The following is a 17,973-nucleotide window of genomic DNA, read 5'->3' on the forward strand; positions in this document are numbered from 1 at the left end:
TAGTTCAGGTGCCGGAGGTGGTGCTGGCGGACGTGGTGGTGGAGCTGGAGGATATGGTGGTGCAGGCGCCGGTGGTGGAGCTGGAGGTTATGGTGGTCTAGGCGGTGGTGCTGGTGCTGGTGGACACGGTGGAGCAGGTGCTGGAGCTGGAGGTTACGGTGGTTCAGGTGCCGGAGGTGGCGCAGGCGCCGGTGGTGGAGCTGGTGGTTATGGTGGCCTAGGCGGTGGTGCTGGTGCTGGCGGACGCGGTGGAGCAGGTGCTGGAGGTGGAGCAGGTGGTCTAGGCGGAAGCGGTGGTTATGGTGGTTATAGAGGGGCAGGCGCCACTTCCAGTGCCACCGCCAATGCCAACGCCAACGCGAATGCTTATGCAGCTGCGAGTGCCAGTGCTAATGCACATGCTCTTGCTAATTCAAATGCGCATGCATCCGCCACTGCGAACGCAAACGCTGGTGCCGGTCTCGGAGGAGGATACGGCGGTTACGATGGTTACGGTGGTCCCGGTGGACATGGAGTCGAGTAAGTTAATTGATATTAATATATGAATTAAAAGAATTTCTTAAAAGAAATAAGATAAAATGACGTACTATTCCTTTTTACTTATTTTTGACACCGCTGAATATAGAAATTATTCAACGATTGACAAAATAATTAATTCAATGATTGTTGTCGAATTAGTCTCTTTTCACGTATGGGCGATATCAACGAAGGAGTGAATAAGAGCGGAGCCGTGGACAAAGCCAAAGGTGTCTACAGCAGTAGTGCAGCCAACATCGATTCTACTGGAAAGGGATCATACAAAGTATCGGCTGGAAAAATCTAAATGGTCTTACCGGAGGAGGTTGAAGTCGACATTTACGATAGAAGACGAGCCAGAATTTGATCTGTGATCAAAGGCTTGCGCGGGGCTCGATTCGCGTATCGCTATTTTTTCTGTTTATACCTAGTCTGTCTTTATTGTATTCAATGAATAAAATGCGTGGGCGAGTCTGGCGTAGCGCTAAACCTTTAAAATACCTCCTCTTTAAAATAGCAGATTCACATGACGTAAACTGTGCAGTTCGAATAAACGATTCATTCTTACTTATTTCCGTCTATAAAGTATTATTGGATACGTCCTTTACACCGACCATTGCATATGCTTCTGTAGATAAAGCCAAGTAGAAATTTTTTTAATTGAAGTTTATTTAATTTTCATCTTTCATCGGCTAACTACGAATTAATTTCCGATTGACTTTTCTGAAAACGATGTTCTGAATCGTAGAACTTTTGTAGTCGTATAGATAATTCATATGACTTTTAACGTGAATCCCAAGGTAACAGCAGTTTATTACGCGTTATTATTACTAATAATGCATCTAATGTTTATATGACTCGTTCGATAAAATTATCTTTTCACAGCTATTGGATACAACGAGGATATGTTTAACTACAGATTCAAGATCCTCCCACTGATATGAATAATTCATAAGTTAAGACGCGTAATGTATATACATACTTACAAACGTCTATCTTTGGGATATGTCAGTGACATAAGTGGTATTTCCGTATACACGATGTTACATTTAAATTCATTTGTAAAACCACGTTTGTCACTCTTCGTGTCAAAGATACTACTATCCAACCAATTTGTATGAGAACCAACGATTTATTATTCCTACTTTGTGTCAGATACTTTGCTTCTTTACTACATGCGACTAGAATGTTTAGAATGAAGGAGAAATGTTGTCTTTTGTATGTTTGCCTTTTATAACAATCTTGAATTCGAACATTGGTGATCGATGACACATTTCGGTGTATTTAAGAACAACTAACAACGTCCTCGAGCAATCTTGCTATTTGACCATAATTTGAAGGATAATTTTAAAAAGTAGTTCATCAAAAATAATTCTTTTTATTGATACATTACCATATGTATTAAATCTGTTTAACAACATATTTGATTCGTTAGTTACGTCATTATTCATTAAACACCGATCGATAAGAATCGCCGTATAATAAGAATACAATCGCTTCGAAGAATTGATCATTAATTACCGGCGAATTATCAAGGCGCGTGTAGAGAATTCTAAAAAGAACGGTAATTTTGCTCGTACATCGATTTGTTTGTATTATAAAAGATGAGTAGGTAAAACGAGTTACGAATAGAAATACAAACGAAGTAGAATGAAACAGTCGTTTACGTAATTTGCGGATGATTGAAATTTATCTTCTCCTGGAAATATCGTTCGTTTCCTGGAAATATCGCTTAGCCTTTCACGAAAGAGGGTTGTGCGCCTGCCCAGCCTGAAACAGCGTTTTATTTTTTAAAGACCGATTCTTTGGTTATTTATGCAAACACATGCGAACTGGATTTACAAAACTTACTGCTAGCACTGCTACTCGCATAAGCGGAAGCACCGCTGGAGGACAAGGCACCGCTTCCAGCATGACTTCCTGCCGACGCTCCACTGGAAGCCCAACTTCCACTGTTTGCTTGTCCGAAACCTGTGTTTGGTGCTAAAAACCAATATATTGTTTTCGTTTTATCATACCTTAACTGAAAGTTTTATGAATTTAAAATGAGTTTTAAACAACAGAGACGTAAATATTAACAAATTAAAGTTCACAACAAAGGCGATAATCATCAATATCATATACATAGAATAACATAAACATTATATACATATATAACATATACATAGAATAATTTCTATGTATAGCTTACATGCTATACATATACAACCCTGTAACGTAGTAGGATTACACAACATCGCAGACATTGGAAGAACGGAAATTATTTGATGTATCCGATAATTATTATTAATTAACAGTTCATGCCTATGATTTATGTTTTATCAGGAGCGAGATCTCATTGATCAACCTGATACGTTGGATGAAGAAAATGAAAATCCAGATAGAAGTGTTTCGATAGTAGACCTTGAAACGTTTTCCTATCTCTGGGAGTTTATATTCACTGGTTATATTCACAGTTATATTACCTATATTAATCTTCATCGAAGATCTCTGTCTACTTTCCGCCTACTTTCCGCTTCATGTCGAGAAATTTGAATTTGCATAACGATGTTGTAATCGACACGATATAACGGAATCTTGAAATATTGGTATGATTAGCGCCTTTCTAGTAAATATATTTTTCTAGAAGGTATATATTTCGCCAATCTAGTAAACGTTAATAAAATAACAAGGCAAAATTATTGAAAGCAAATAGACATACCAACTCCAGAACCAGAATTGGCGTGTGAAGAAGCTTGTGCACTGCTAAAAGCTCCAGAAAGTGCACCACCGAAAAGATTTCCAAATCCTCCCGGACCAATTCCAACACCTCCTCCGCTTCCCGAGCCACGGTTTGTTGTGGATGGATTTCTCACGGCTGAAGAGCTTCCGCCGTTCGTTGAACCTGAATTCCAAATCGAGCCAGGGTAATGATCGGAATGTCCTTGTTGTGTTTTATCGCCAAAGGAAGGACTTCCATTCGTTTGACTCAGTCCGCTATTACCCATGTTACTGTCTGGAGCAAACGATCCTCCAGAAATTGAATTAGGCGTGGCATCGATTCCGATGTCTCCCCTTCCGTGTCCTAATCCATTAAGGAAAGGATTATCTTTGCCAATAGGCTCAGGTGCTTGTTCTCCGATCGAAACAACGTTCTTGCCACCGCTGCCTGGACTCGCTGCTACTCCTGCACCTACATGACTCCAAGCTCCCGCTCCCGCGACTGCACCAGTTCCTTGCAGGAAGGGATTTCCATAACCGACTGGCTTACTAGTAGCTGTTAGCTGAGGACCACCTAAGATAGATGTTTTTTAATATCAAGCATAAATGAAAAGAGATACATATAATTTTTCCTATTAATTACCAGCACCAGAACTAGGAATCTTTCCAGTTAAGAAAGGATTCGACGGATACGACCCTACTCCTTCTCCAGGAATTTTATTCGTTGTTTCAGTCTTGTAAACGTATAAAGGATTGCTTGGTCCAGAGGTACACCCGTCGCTGGTTCCAGATGTACAACCTTGCGGACCAGTTCCAGGCGTGATTTGTTGAGGACTTTGCGAAAAATCATTTGGGTTTGCTTCAAAACCTCCTAATGGTTTAGAAGCCTTATTAACACCTACTGAAAGATCGTTTGGACTACAAGGCTTGTAATCTGGAGATCCATTCAGACTTGTTCCACTGCTGCATCCGCTCCCAGTTCCACAACCTTGAGATCCATTTGTGCAACCCTTATCTGTTTCTCCCGATGGATAAGAATTAAATTCATGCGGAGGCTTTGTTGTGCTGGGGCCACCATAAGAAGCAGGTTGGTAAGAAGGCTTTGCCGTTCCGGTACCTCCATAAGGAGCAGGTTGGTAAGAAGGCTTTGGCGTTCCGGTACCCCCATAAGGAGCAGGTTGGTAAGAAGGCTTTGCTGTTCCGGTACCCCCATAAGGAGCGGGTTGGTTAGAAGGCTTTACCGTTCCGGTACCCCCATAAGGAGCAGGTTGGTAAGAAGGCTTTGCCGTTCCAGTATTATCATGAGGAGCAGGACGGTAGGAAGGCTCTGTCGTTCCAGGACCACCGTAAGGTGCAGGCTGATAAGAAGGCTTTGGCGTTCCGGTACCCCCATAAGTAGCAGGTTGATAAGAAGGTGGTGTTTTTCCGGTATCACTATAAGGTGCACCCGTAGGTGTATGAGGTTTAACCCCTGCAGGGCTTCCTGGTACAGGATTTACGTTCACATAAAAGATCTTGCTATCTCCGTTTTTGGGAGTACCGTGTTTAGGTGCTGTACCCGAAGAACCTCCTTTAACACCAGTGTAATTAGGTTTCTGAGTTCCGTAAGGAACGTTTCCGTTTGGAGAACCTGAAGACCCTGGCGTCTGTGCATTTCCAGATGGAGACCCATAAGAAGGACTGCTCGCAGGATGGCTAGAATCGAAACCGTTTCCAGCGGTCGGCGCACCAGTTCCCGCGTACGCTATGCTTGAAGCTACAGCGTTTGCATTAGAATTTTGAGGGCTTGTCGGATATACTGAATTTCCTAAGCTTCCCGGTCTGGCTGTATTTCCAGAGTTCCATGGAGTTCCTCCGTATGGCCCCGTATCGGAACCGCGCCCAGTGTTACTTTTCGGCAATCCACTACCAGGATATTGCCCTTGTCCCGCAGGAGAACCGTGCGCAGGACTGGAAGGACTGCTTTTCGGCAATCCACTACCAGGATATTGCCCCTGTCCTGCGGGAGAACCGTGCGGAGAACCCGACGGACTGCTTTGAGGCGATCCACTTCCCGGATATTGGCCTTGTCCTACGGGAGAACCGTGTGGAGAACCCGAAGGACTGCTTTGAGGCGATCCACTTCCCGGATATTGGCCTTGTCCTACAGGAGAACCGTGTGGAGAACCGGAAGAACCACTTTTCGGCAATCCGCTACTAGGATATTGCCCCTGTCCCGCGGGAGAACCGTGCGGAGAACCCGAAGGACTGCTTTGAGGCCATCCGCTTGCAGGATATTGCCCTTGTCCCGCGGGAGAACCGTGCGGAGAACCCGAAGGACTACTTTGAGGCGATCCACTACCAGGATATTGGCCTTGTCCAGCGGGAGAACCATGCGAAGAACCGAAAGGACTGCCTTGAGGCCATCCGCTTGCAGGATATTGCCCTTGTCCCGCGGGAGAACCGTGCGGAGAACCCGAAGGACTGCTTTGAGGCGATCCACTTCCCGGATATTGACCTTGTCCTACGGGAGAACCGTGTGGAGAACCGGAAGGACCACTTTTCGGCAATCCACTACCAGGATATTGCCCCTGTCCCGCGGGAGAACCGTGCGGAGGACCCGAAGGACTGCTTTGAGACGATCCACTTCCCGGATATTGGCCTTGTCCTACAGGAGAACCGGAAGGACTGCTTTGAGGCGACCCACTTACAGGATACTGGCCTTGGCTCGGATTTGGTCCATAAGATGATGCAAAGGGACTGTCATGTGGTCTCGTTCGTTCAACAGATTTATCGGCACAACTGGCATCATAAGGACTGCTGGAACATCCGGCTGGAGATCCTTGAGGATTATATACTGCTGTTGGACCCGTGGAATGAACAGGATTTTCCTTCTGAACATTTGCGGGGTTGCTGCCAAAGAATGGCACTGGAGATTGTTTTACAGGACCGACACCGCTTGTACCTAAATTAGAGATCGACTAATGTAACCTTTATGCATTTTGTTAAAAATGTTCGATTGTAGATTTGAATACTTTCAAAAAATTTGAATAATGTATTTGCGAATTTTATCTATTTATATTATATTATATTTATATTATTTATTCTCGAAAATTATTCAGAATTTCACGGTCAAGGAGATGAATTTATGTATAAGGTAAAGCTGGTGTTTGCTTGACTCGTTGAATCGGCATCGTTAAATAAGATGTAAAAATTCTAGCTAACCTTGAGCACAGCCGGTGCCGTGTTGATAATTGCCGGAGCATCCAGAACCTGTTTTTGGACCACTATTCCAGCTTCCATCGCTGGTAGGACTCGATACATCCGCATTCGGTACACTTCCAGAGTTCCAACTGTTAGAAGGATGCGGAGCTGTTCCGGGTGAACCACCGAACCCTTGGTTCCAGGCGGGTTTCGGCGTAGTTCCAGAGCCTGTGTTCCATCCTGATCCAGGTTGCTGACCGGTTACAGGGAACGCTTTGTTCCATGGTGAACCTGAGCTCGAGCTCCCAGTTTCAGGGCGTCCTCCTTTAATTGGCGTTGTTCCAAATGGAGCGCCACTTCCACCGCTCGCAGCATTTGACGTGGCGCTGACTCCCGTGTGTGGTCCTTGACCGTTGGGATTAAGCACTCCTAATTTCTGTACGCCCGGAGGCGATCCTCCTTTATTTTTCTGTCCGTGATAATGACCGTGTTCTCTATACTGTCCATCGTCCCCGTCATCGCAATCGTCTTCGTCTTTTTCTTCTGGTTCAGTTTCATCCTCGTCTTTTTCCCAGTAATCGTCGTCTTCCCACTTGCACTTAGGACAGCCACCATGCTGATTTCCTTTGACTCCACCGTTTGGCTGATTATTGCCATTGTAGCCAGTGTTGTCGTAACTGCGAATTCCTTTGTGCCCGTCATGGCTCCCATCAACCGCAGGTAGGCTTCCGATTCCAGTAAATGCGTTACTCAACGAGAATGCGCTTGCACCTGCATTCGCGTATGCGTTTGCGGACGCCGAAGCGCTGCCTATTCTCGGAATTAATGAAAACAGTTAATAAAAATCTTATCGATTTATCCTCTACATTTTAAAATACAATACATACTGTACGCTAGACTACTGCTTCCGCCACTTCCTTCGTGCGCTCCTAAAAGTAACAGATTAGAGTTTAATATCGTTGTGTGGGTGGTTTATCGTATATATCTTCTTTTCGTGGCCAAAGTATTATATAATAGTGATGGATCGTTATAGAAAAAAAGCAATGTGGAAACGAGAGAAAAAAGATGAAGAATGTAGTTTACCTGAACCAACAATGACCGTGGCGATTAGAAGGGCGAACATCGAGAACCGGATTGTTTGATTTATCCCGATCATCCTAAGATTATTTGGCACGGTCGAATCCTTGATTGTTCGACACGAGCTTCAAGTCATTGAGAGGCGAGTCTCGATCGAATACTTCTATATATAAGGATACCCCCGGCAGTGAAAGGATGCATCGCGTTCAAGTATCATCCCCGACCGTGAAGACACGCATCCGAATGTCGGTGGCAATGAGTAATACTTGTTTGACTCTTTCTACCAGACGGTGTTCACAGCACTAACAATAGGTACGCCGATCGACTAGTTTCAGCCAGCCGGCTTCGTCGCGACTACGTCATCCGGCTTTAGGAGTTTCCACGAGATACACGATTCCCCACACGTTTCTTTTGAAAAGGAAGGAGTATCATGCAAATTGGAGCGTAACCCATCCTTGCTTTTTTGAATTTATGACACTGCTTGGCATTACTTGTTGCAACATTTGATATTCCTCTCCAGCGATTTTATTTTCGTCTCCTACGTCGCCGTTCAACCATTTAACAACTCTTGTTCGCTTATTTTGTTGTGGATAAGTTAGTTACGATGGAAAAAGAAAAAATCCAAACATACAGAGAGTTGCATCGCAGTCCTGGCGACTTCGACGCTCGCTCGGGAAATATGTTCTATTTCTAAGTTCGCATTATTTCCATTTATATTAGAGGCGTACCGAATTTTCTATGTCTATAGAAATTATGCTGCTTTCAGTAAGACAATAATATATATGACTCTATGCACTTTCTGCGAATCGTGGAAAAGAGAATCAATGATCGTTATGTATGTATAATTGCTACCGCATGATTGCAGAATTATTTATAGAACACGCGCTTTGTTTCATCAAATGTCGATATCCTGGATAGGAGATTATATCGGAATACGGGAAAACCACTGACATTCAGCTCTTTAATATTTTTCAATTCGAATAATCGTATGATTCGTATGATTCGGGATGATTCAGAATCGTGATGCCTGATTTAGGTGCCTTATCCATATAAATTGTAATATTTAAATACTATTTAATGCTATTTAAAAAATTGTACTGAACGATCTGTATAATGTATCAAATATTTTTTACGTGATTCTAGTCATGCAAATATCTGTTACTATACGATTCGTATTAAAGCTTATTTGAATTTCGCGGCTCTCAAGTGAAAGAATAATCGATATGCGAGTGCAGTATCGATTACAATGGCGCTTATGACGCCATACCTGCGTCACAATACATATACAGTATGGTTAGTACTTTGGTGACGCAGGGTAACGGGTGACAAAAATCCCTTGTGCTGGAGTTTTAATTTCATTCTGCAATATACTTTAAGTGGGTGAGTTTTTTTGTTTCCATTTAGTTTCCTTAATTCGGATATATTATATATATGTTCTCTTGATAATACTATGTCTTATTAAATTGCCAAACTGCAAATGCTTTGGACACTCTACAAGCAAGACTCGCGCGTTGTTCGAACATTTTGTTCGAAAAATTGTAAATAATTGATAGTTCCGCAACACACACGTTCACAAAAGTTTATACATCTTTCAAGTATAGTATCGATAAAACGATGATTGAGAAGTTTGTGGATCACGTGCTGGAAAATACGTATGTTCTAATTGCCTACTCCCTAACCCCTTCTAGATTCCAGAAAATACTGGAAGTACTACTTTATTAAGGATTAGAATTCTATAAACGCTATTTGCATCTTGTTTGTTTAGCATTAAATCCTTGCATTATGGGTGACTCTGATGATGAATACGATAGGAAAAGAAGAGACAAATTTAGAGGGGAGAGAACAGAATCTTATTCTAGAGAAGGTCGACGAGATGACAGAAGAAGAGATGATTGGGTGGATAGGTAACTACCTAATTAATAAGCTTTAAAATAAATATTAACAAATAAAACCATATTGAAAATAAGTTATTCTGTTTTTGCATAAACAGGCTCTGATAGTTTTAACGATAGTAATTATTCCAGAGAATGGTCCAGTCGACCTAGACAACGTCCAGATTACAGAGAATACCGTGGAGGTGGAGGTGGTGGACGCGATAGATATAGTCCTGGCAGATCACAGGAGATGGCACCGCCTATGAAAAGAATGAGAACAGATTGGGACGATCGTCCAAGATATGGACATGATTATTACGGAGGTGGAGGAGGGGGTGCAACTTCCTGGGGACCAGACCATTATCCACCTCCTCACCATGGCAATCATCACTATGGAAACCACAGTAACAGTAACAGGTTTGTGTTTCTTATGTTATTTTTAATGCAGATTTTCTTTTTTCTCTCCCTTTTCTTTTCTTTATGAATTTGTTCTTGGTTTATAAACAGCATTGTCATGAAAAAAAGAGGTTGTATTATAAGTATGCAAAAAAGGAGTCGATTCACTCCAAGACTGTTGGCCCGATTAAGGTAGCGTTTAAATGTTTGAAATTTCTTGACTAATTGTAAGTGGTTTCATGTTTTGTGCAGTCGAGAGGTAGCTGGTAACTTCAGCAATTCCAATGTTGAAACTCAACCACCAATGATGTCTTTCAAAGCGTTTCTCGGAACTCAAGAAGACTCGATTACAGACGAGGAAGCTATTAAACGATATAACGAATATAAATTGGAATTCAGGAGACAACAATTGAATGAATTCTTCGTTGCACACAAGGACGAGGAATGGTATATTTCATTTTTTAGTTCGCTAATAATGGTCTCGAAATTATTCCTTATATGTATATTGTGAAGCTCAGTCGTACTTAAATGTGGATATAAAAATAATTAATTTCTACAGTGGCTTAATTGTTATTACTGTTAAAACAATAATCTTGCAATCAATGTTTCCACAAGACGTCGAGATCCACGTTGTTGCATGAAAGTTATGCCCACTGTAGAAAGTAATCTTTTAATCCTAATGAAATTATTAGACTATCTGTTCGGGTATGTATGCCTAGAGTGCATACATACGTTGAACAGAAGAGCGTTAGGGTGTAGTAGCTTTATAATTTTTGCTAAATTGCAGACACAATTTTATCGGTAATTGCAAGCAATATGACCAGCTCTGTCTATCCCTACAGTGTACAGCCAGCAACGCCTTATGTCTTGGGCACAGGTCACCTCGCTCGTTTATTTTTACGTACGATATTTTATGAATTTCGCGTTTCGCGCATCGCAGAAGAATTGAGGTGTCTATTAGGTAGTTAAACAAAGATGCGAGCTGGGCGCGCAAAGCCCAAACATGCTCGCGATAGGCCGCGTTCTAAACCCGTTTAATTATTTCTGACATTCAAAAGATATGCTATTGTTACAATAGACCTCTGAGTCGACAAGAAAACTGAATGCGAGTAAAAATATCAGACTCTACAGGTGAGGCTTCATTCTGTAACTGACAATGTTGACAGTAAAACTGATAATTTATAAATAATCGTCTCGAGGAAAAGGATATAATAATATTTAGTCACAAGGAATGATTCGCTCTAGATATGGATGGGAAACGTAACAATTACTGCTATATCTTATTCATCACCTATTGCGACAAATTTATTACGATTACGTAAATATGTTTATGATCGATTAAAAGCACGCTCTGTGCTTATACGAACATGAATATTTTCAGTATAAAATTATATTGAGGACTTAGTAGAACTAACTACTATCTTAATTCTAATGCACTTTCTTTTGAATATACATAAATGACAAATCCACAAATTGTACGTCTGTTTGCTTTAATTTACAAGAAATTTATTTCAAAATTGGTTGAAACACCATATTTTTCTACCAATTTACCAGGTTCAAAATAAAGTATCATCCAGAAGAATCAGTGAAGAGAAAGGAAGAACAGGTGGCAGCTCTTAAGGTATAAATTATCGATTTAAAAATATTTTCCCTAAGGAATCGATTGAACCTACTATTCTTACCATCTTTCCTGGCAGAAACGTGTCGAAGTCTTCCTGGAAATGCTAGATATTAAAGAAATAGATAAAGTTTCTGTGGATGCCGATCAAGCTGATGCTTTGCTGCATCTGCTAGATGCTGTAGTTATTAAATTAGAAGGTGGTACAGAAGAAGATTTACAAGTGTTAGACATAAAGCCAACAAATATGATTATAACTAAAGATACGATCAAAGATAAAGAAGACGTGAAGAACAAAATTGGAGCTGAGAAAAAAGGCGATAATAGGTTTGGTTTGGTATTCGTTAAAAAAAGGATAGGGGAAGGTTTGAAGGATTAATCGTTATTGTACACTTTACAGTGATACGAATAAAGTTGATGAAGCTTCGAAAACTGAGAAAAATTTAAAAAATGGTCAAAGTGTGGACTCTGAGGTTAAAAGCGCAGAAAATGACGAAATTTCGATAGAGGAAGTTGAAAAGTCAGAGGAAAATATAGAAGAAACAAAAAAGGATGATAGTGCGGATAGCACAAGTATTTGATTTTGTTTATTAAATAAAAAATAATACTTACAATTTTTCTATTATCTCCACTTCCTTTTTACTTTTGTGTAGGCAAACAAGAGGAAATTAATATCAAAAAGAGAAAACGAACTGATAGTAACAGCAGTAGTAGCAGCAGTAGCAGCAGTAGTAGTTCCTCTGGTAGCGATAGTAACAAACCCGATACACCGAAAGCAGATCCTCGTAAGTTTCAATGTTATACTTATTTAAAAATTGTACATTACTCTTTAATTTAATTTGTTCCAGATATAACTGAAAAAATAGATGTCGGTAATGAAAACACTGATGCACAGGATAATAAAGAAGGTGATCGAGATGCTAAAACAGACAGTGAACCTTTGCCAGAAGCTAAAAAGTCTGCTATGGAACCAGAAGCGGTAATCGACCTAGCCAGTGAAGATAAAGAAAAAGAACCTAGAGCTTTGCACAAGACCAGCAGTATCTTCCTCCGTAATTTAGCACCTACGATAACAAAGGCAGAAGTTGAAGCGGTTAGTTATAAATATATGTCGTATATATTGTAGGTTACATTTTTTTAGATAAATTTATGAATAACCTGTATAAATAGATGTGCAAACGTTTTCCTGGATTTTTGCGAGTTGCCATAGCAGATCCTCAACCAGAAAGAAGATGGTTTAGAAGAGGTTGGGTGTCTTTTGAAAGACAAGTAAACATAAAAGAGATATGTTGGAGCTTAAACAATATTCGGGTATGTTGATAAATAATTTAAATACACGTGTGCGAATAAAGGAAAAAAATTAAAATATTGAAACAACATGGAATAATTTCTACAGTTACGGGACTGCGAACTTGGAGCTATAGTAAACCGAGACCTTTCGCGTCGCATACGCACAGTAAATGGTTTAACATCCCATAAACAAATAGTTCGGCATGATATCAAATTGAGTGCTAAAATCGTGCATAATTTGGACAGCAGGGTTGGTTTGTGGAATGAAGAAAAAAGAGATGATAATACAGTTAAACAGGATGATGACAACAAAGAAAATAAAAGTATTCAAAATGTACATGAAGTTGAGCAAGCTGTAAGGCCAATTAATTTACACATTCAATTAGTGCTTATAATGACGTTATTGAAAAATCATGACGTATGTTCCTACAGGCATTTGGATTGTCATCTAAAAATCCAGTATTGAAGAACATAACCGACTATCTGATAGAAGAGGCATCAGCCGAAGAAGAGGAATTATTAGGAATGTCTGGTGACAAAGAAGAGGGTCAATTGGGAGGTGATGGGGACGGTCCAATTGAAAGAGATCCGACATTGATCAAGGTATTAAGTGTCAGCCGTATAAAAAGATTCATTTATTATGATATGGAGATGTACTCTTCTCTCTTCTTTTCTTCTTTTTTTCTTTTTTTTCTTTTTTTTTTTTTTTTTTAGGTCTTGGATAGATTGATCCTTTATTTGCGAGTAGTTCATTCGGTTGATTATTATAATCACTGTGAATATCCAAACGAAGACGAAATGCCAAATAGGTGTGGAATCATGCACGTTAGAGGATCTCCTCCTACCGCTAAAGTTACTAGCACCGAATTATCAGAATACTGTCGCAATTTTGAAAGCAAGATGGCAGCATTCTTGCAACCAATTGCAACGCTGTCTCAAGAGGAGTTCGATAAGCTGGGTGCTAAAAATGCTGAAGCGTATCCTTTCCTCTTTTGTTTCTTTTAAAATATGTTGAAAAAATTTGTTAGATAACTCTTTTGTCTCTATTATTTCTTTAATATTTGATATTAGTGAAGTCGAAAAGTTCGTTCAAGCCAATACACAAGAACTATCAAAAGATAAATGGCTGTGTCCACTTAGTGGGAAAAAGTTCAAAGGACCAGATTTTATTCGGAAACATATCTTTAATAAACATGCAGAAAAGGTAGCAGAAGTAAAAGCGGAAGCAGAATATTTTAATAACTACTTAAGAGATCCAAAAAGGCCACAACTTCCCGAACACCCGGGAAATAAAGCACCTCCGAGAGAGAGCTTACGCGAAGGATTTACTCCGTATGGATGTAGCACGTAAGTGTTAAATATGCTCAAATCATTTTGCTAGAACAGTACTTCTCTTTCACATTCAAATTCATCATAACACATGATTCTTATACTAATTACCGCTAATTTAATCGTGAAGATTTGGAAGTTATGGAGGTGGTTACGGTAGCAGCAGGGGAGGATATGGATCAAGTTACGGAGCAGGATTCGGTGGAGGGTTCGGAATGCCGCGTTCCAATCGTGGTGGTTTTAATCGAGGACGGTAAGATATTTTTGTTTTAATTTTTCGCAATTCGCTAGCTTTGTATAAACAACCTGTAGTACGATGGAACGCAGTAAAACTTCTGGGTACTTGAGTAAACGACTTGTTTGAAAAATCGATCAAGTTGTCGTTTTCGTAAATTCTTTTTCGCCATATTGAACGTGGTGATACGCTGTTTTACAGGGCTGCGCCGGACTCAACTTCGAGGCCTCTTATTAGTTATAATGATTTGGACCAGCTAGACATGGATATGTTTTAAGTTTTATCAAGCACCATTTATTTTTTTATACGGAAGTAAAAGCAATGAAAAAAATTCTGAATGATATCAGACTTTCGTGCTAGCAGATCTATATCTGGATTATGTAACACAGAGTATATATTTAGTATCGAGCGAACCGTCCAATTAAAGCAATGTGTTACAAAATCAGCACACTTCTTGCTTTCTCGATACGCGATAACTTAAACCATTCGTGTACATAAACAAAGAAAATATAATTATGTCGTATACCTTAGTACAAAAAATTCTTTTACTTTATGTTCCTTTACAAAAAAAGAAACAGAATCGGCAGATGCTGTACTTTTATAAGCCGACGAGTTGCAAATAAAAGTATTTGTTTGTATTTACGTGTGCTTTTATTTTATATCCCATTTCCGTTCGAATCCTATGTCCAGTTGGTCATACGTCGTCGTGTGCTGTCTCGTTAATTATTTTAGGATCTACATTTACGCGTAGCTTTAGTGCATCGCAAGGAACGAATACTTTGTTGAGAGTAGAATCTATTAATTTTTATTAAACGTTGCAGTGGCGGCGGAGGAGACTTCCGACCAGTGATTCATTATCGTGATCTCGATGCACCAAGAGAACCAGATGAATTTCTCTAAATTGATTCGATAGACGAAAGGTCAAAGGAACAAAGGAATCATGTGTTTGAAATTGATGAATTTGATGAAAGCAATATCGGGATGTGCGTACTATATATCTATATATGTATATAACAATCTATAAGATCATATATGTCATATATATATTTCTTATATATATAATATATATATATATATATATATATATTATAATATATATAATAAAAAAAAAATATATATAATATATATATAAGAAATATATCTCTATGCATCAGACTTTATATAAACGTTACAGTCACTTACATACAAAAATATACCTATATATATATGATTTTAATGTGTGTATAAACACAACTCATGAATAGAGAAATGCGTTCAAATGCAAAGATCTCCTACCTACTAGTATATCTTATTTAAGGAAATATACTTTATCCATAATACTTGGAAACAATGTTCTGTCGGAGTAACATACAAGATAGATCAGCTATAGCAAAAATCAATATTTGTAATCTGTCCTATGATACAATAATAAAGTATATCGTTTACTAATTACACTCTGGTATTAAGTATTCTATTTATAAATTGTTTATTCCGTACCACTGTATGTCTATACAGCACAGTTATGTACAACATTTAATTACATTAATTCGTAATAAAAATACTGTAACGTGACATGTAAGTGCGATGAGAGAAGGTCAACAGACGCAAACGTAAAGTTAAGAGAATCGATCCTTACAGTGCCTCTCGTCGGTCCCATCGCCGCAATCGTCGATCCCATTGCACTTCATTCCCTTCGTAATGCATCTATTGTTTCTGCGTGAAAGCCAATTCCATTGTTGCGTGACACAGACAATAATATAATATTATAACGTCAGGCATTTATATACTCCGTTTAATGAGTCGAGGCAATAAGGGTAGGGATTGTATTCGAAACCTTTAGATACTAGAGAAAAAGATATCGATTCATTGTTCCTTATGTATTTAACCATTTTTGAAATCGAGCTTCGTACGGCCTTTCGGTGCACAGTCATTTCGCATGTCATAACCGAGAAATCAAAGGAGGCTCTAACAATTATTCACGTAAATCCTAGACTTCTGAATGGTAAACATTTGGAATCCGTTGCATTCATCGCGTGCTTAGCACACAGATGTTCTCTTTACCTCTACTGACTCCACACATTGAACGGAATACAGATACATTATCATCAACTTACTGGCACGTAAATTCGTGCTTATTGCACCGTCCTTGGCACCCGTGAGGTTCGTCAGATCCATCGAGGCAGTCTGGCAGGCTATCGCAGAAGCGAGCTCTCAATATGCACTGGCCGTTGCTGCACGTGAACTCGTTTTCCGATGGACACGCTGGCATCAAAAGAAACGTTGTTGCGGACGTATTACGCGACCGTGGTGCTAATGAAGCAAGCGTCGTATGCGATTTTCCATTCTTTTAGAAGCGCATCAAGGTATAGCGATTAAACGCGGCGACATTTCAATTTATGTCGTTCGAAATCTCTGCCATAGTGAAAAGCAGGCTGTGTATGTGGTATGTACCATGAGAAAGGGATCGTAGTGCTTATGCGTGTGCGTGAAAGAGCATGCGGTGCATTTAGCGGTAATTGTGTATCGCATGCGGAAATCGAATGCGTATCAAATAAACGAGTATGTACTCACACCCACCGAGATTAAGACCTACGAAGAAGAACAGAAAAAAAGAAGTTGAAAATGACCTTAACCCAAAAAGAAAAAAAGGAAACGATAGTAACAGAAAAGGGGAGGAATAGGGGAATCATGTTAGCCGAAAGTGCGCGAATAATTCAACCAGCAACGAACTATCTTTGTAAGAAAATCTCAAGGGGAATTATCCTAGGATTATCCATGACGAGTCACATGGAAAAGAATATGTATATACGTTGGTAATTATATCGACGAGTCGATAATTCGCGAACCAGCGGTGTACGCTTCTTGTGACCGCAACGAGCAGTTGCGCATATCTTACCTAAGGTGCAATTAATCTCGTCGGCCGCGTCCCAGCAATCTATCTTGCCGTCGCATCTCTTTTCCAGTGGAAGGCAGGAAGTCTCGTTACCGCACTGAAAATGCGTCTCCAGATCGCAGTCTGTAACAAGAAACGTACCAGGCGTTTTATCGTTCGCGATCTTCTCATACGCAACGCGCCGTTTGCCTAACGAGAACGCATCGTCTAAATACTTATACTCGATCAGCTCACGCTCCTTCAAAATTATCGAGCGTGCAACGCGCGTCGCTTTTTTACCGCCGCTAGATTATTCCATATCGCGACAAACGGATAAACTGAAGCCTTGCAAACTATGACAAAGCCCCGGGTAAAGCCGATAACAGAAGGAACGTCCTAAGTCGCGGAAAACTGGGCTAATGTTATATGCTATATGCGTATACGTACCGCAATTGTGCTCGTCAGAATGGTCGTAACAATTCATATGCCCGTCGCAGTGCTTCTCGAGAGGGATGCACAGCGTGTTTAGGCAGGTCCACTCGTCATCCAGACAGTAATGCTCCATCTCGACGCACCTATTAAAATCGAGACGTGGCGAATTTTGAAAGAATACGTATGTAGGTCTACGCAAAGAAAAACGCGCACGAACGACGCGATTAAACAGATGTTAGAACGATTTACCTACCTAAACGCGTCGACATCAAGACGATGACACTTTTGTTTGTTGATAAGACAAAAGCCGGCACATCCGGTTGGATCTTTGGGATCGAGAGGGATTCTGCAAGTCGGTGCTTCCTCGTCGACGAGAGCAACGCAAACCTCCTCTGGCAGACAGTCGTCGCAGTATCTGGTAGAGTTGAGGCTGGACGGGCTCGTAGCTTCCGTTTCCGCTTCCGACGTTAGC

General features: G+C 40.3%; 4 protein-coding genes across 31 annotated transcripts in view; 2 read left to right on the plus strand and 2 right to left on the minus strand.

The window, feature by feature from the left end:
• The window catches only part of LOC100741974 (glycine-rich protein 5), a 2,788-nt gene extending 1,701 nt beyond the window's left edge, over window positions 1-1,087 (plus strand). The window contains exons 3-6 of one of the 20 annotated variants that reach the window (XM_033319963.1): window positions 18-92; window positions 177-212; window positions 267-519; window positions 679-1,087. In XM_033319963.1, coding sequence (XP_033175854.1) covers window positions 18-92; window positions 177-212; window positions 267-519; window positions 679-823 — 509 coding nt within the window. In that variant the 3' untranslated portion in view covers window positions 824-1,087. Of the gene's footprint in view, window positions 520-678 lie in introns of all 20 variants that reach the window. The other 19 variants (XM_024366549.2, XM_024366555.2, XM_024366559.2 and 16 more) reach the window with 19 other exon arrangements.
• A 787-nt stretch (window positions 1,088-1,874) lies between these two features.
• Window positions 1,875-7,805, minus strand: LOC100742094 (hornerin). Of its 6 annotated transcripts, none has more exons than XM_033319943.1 (8): window positions 7,483-7,802; window positions 7,287-7,328; window positions 6,421-7,209; window positions 5,870-6,160; window positions 3,860-5,593; window positions 3,218-3,790; window positions 2,368-2,499; window positions 1,875-2,286 (listed from the first exon to the last, which is right to left on the minus strand). In XM_033319943.1, exons 1-8 carry the CDS (start codon window positions 7,553-7,555, stop codon window positions 2,249-2,251), a joined length of 3,672 nt encoding a protein of 1,223 aa, XP_033175834.1. In that variant the 5' UTR covers window positions 7,556-7,802; the 3' UTR covers window positions 1,875-2,248. The 6 variants fall into 6 exon arrangements, with proteins under 6 accessions (XP_033175834.1, XP_033175832.1, XP_033175831.1 ...); XM_033319941.1 differs by having other exon boundaries at window positions 3,218-3,400; window positions 3,500-3,790; window positions 3,860-6,160; XM_033319940.1 differs by having other exon boundaries at window positions 3,860-5,838; window positions 5,899-6,160; window positions 7,483-7,801.
• Window positions 7,806-8,724: 919 nt separating this feature from the next.
• LOC100747724 (serrate RNA effector molecule homolog) lies at window positions 8,725-15,299 on the plus strand. 4 transcript variants are annotated; one of them, XM_003488171.4, is made up of 16 exons: window positions 8,725-8,856; window positions 9,242-9,380; window positions 9,489-9,767; window positions 9,999-10,193; window positions 11,301-11,367; window positions 11,444-11,691; window positions 11,765-11,937; window positions 12,018-12,149; window positions 12,213-12,457; window positions 12,535-12,675; window positions 12,761-13,009; window positions 13,087-13,257; window positions 13,369-13,631; window positions 13,726-14,001; window positions 14,114-14,236; window positions 15,040-15,299. In XM_003488171.4, the coding sequence occupies exons 2-16, from the start codon at window positions 9,259-9,261 to the stop codon at window positions 15,116-15,118; spliced, it is 2,763 nt and encodes a 920-aa protein (XP_003488219.1). In that variant the 5' UTR covers window positions 8,725-8,856; window positions 9,242-9,258; the 3' UTR covers window positions 15,119-15,299. The 4 variants fall into 4 exon arrangements, with proteins under 4 accessions (XP_003488219.1, XP_012239096.1, XP_012239095.1 ...); XM_012383673.3 differs by having other exon boundaries at window positions 12,761-12,988; XM_012383672.3 differs by having other exon boundaries at window positions 9,501-9,767; window positions 15,040-15,298.
• A 205-nt stretch (window positions 15,300-15,504) lies between these two features.
• Window positions 15,505-17,973, minus strand: part of LOC100742341 — a 17,721-nt gene continuing 15,252 nt past the window's right edge. The window contains exons 5-10 of the mRNA XM_033319952.1: window positions 17,755-17,973; window positions 17,517-17,644; window positions 17,094-17,213; window positions 16,775-16,786; window positions 16,312-16,507; window positions 15,505-15,910 (exon numbers count right to left, since the gene is read on the minus strand). Of these exons, the coding sequence (XP_033175843.1) occupies window positions 15,814-15,910; window positions 16,312-16,507; window positions 16,775-16,786; window positions 17,094-17,213; window positions 17,517-17,644; window positions 17,755-17,973 (772 nt within the window). The 3' untranslated portion in view covers window positions 15,505-15,813. The remainder of the gene's footprint in view (window positions 15,911-16,311; window positions 16,508-16,774; window positions 16,787-17,093; window positions 17,214-17,516; window positions 17,645-17,754) is intronic.

This window comes from Bombus impatiens, unplaced genomic scaffold (genome assembly GCF_000188095.3).
Source record: "Bombus impatiens unplaced genomic scaffold, BIMP_2.2 scf_0219, whole genome shotgun sequence".
NCBI classification, from domain to species: Eukaryota; Metazoa; Arthropoda; class Insecta; order Hymenoptera; family Apidae; genus Bombus; species Bombus impatiens.

What these genes read in the sequence shown, in the direction of transcription:
- LOC100742094 (XM_033319938.1), bottom strand. Translation starts at nt 7,555, where the DNA reads ATGATCGGGATAAATCAAACAATCCGGTTCTCGATGTTCGCCCTTCTA. An exon ending in CGGCACCGGCTGTGCTCAAG is followed by an intron (nt 6,161 to 6,420) that starts GTTAGCTAGAAT and finishes TCTCTAATTTAG; the next exon opens with GTACAAGCGGTGTCGGTCCT. An exon ending in TGCGAGTAGCAGTGCTAGCA is followed by an intron (nt 2,287 to 2,367) that starts GTAAGTTTTGTA and finishes ACGCTGTTTCAG; the next exon opens with GCTGGGCAGGCGCACAACCC.
- LOC100747724 (XM_003488171.4), top strand. Translation starts at nt 9,259, where the DNA reads ATGGGTGACTCTGATGATGAATACGATAGGAAAAGAAGAGACAAATTT. An exon ending in TACATGAAGTTGAGCAAGCT is followed by an intron (nt 13,010 to 13,086) that starts GTAAGGCCAATT and finishes ATGTTCCTACAG; the next exon opens with GCATTTGGATTGTCATCTAA. An exon ending in GAGATCCGACATTGATCAAG is followed by an intron (nt 13,258 to 13,368) that starts GTATTAAGTGTC and finishes TTTTTTTTTTAG; the next exon opens with GTCTTGGATAGATTGATCCT.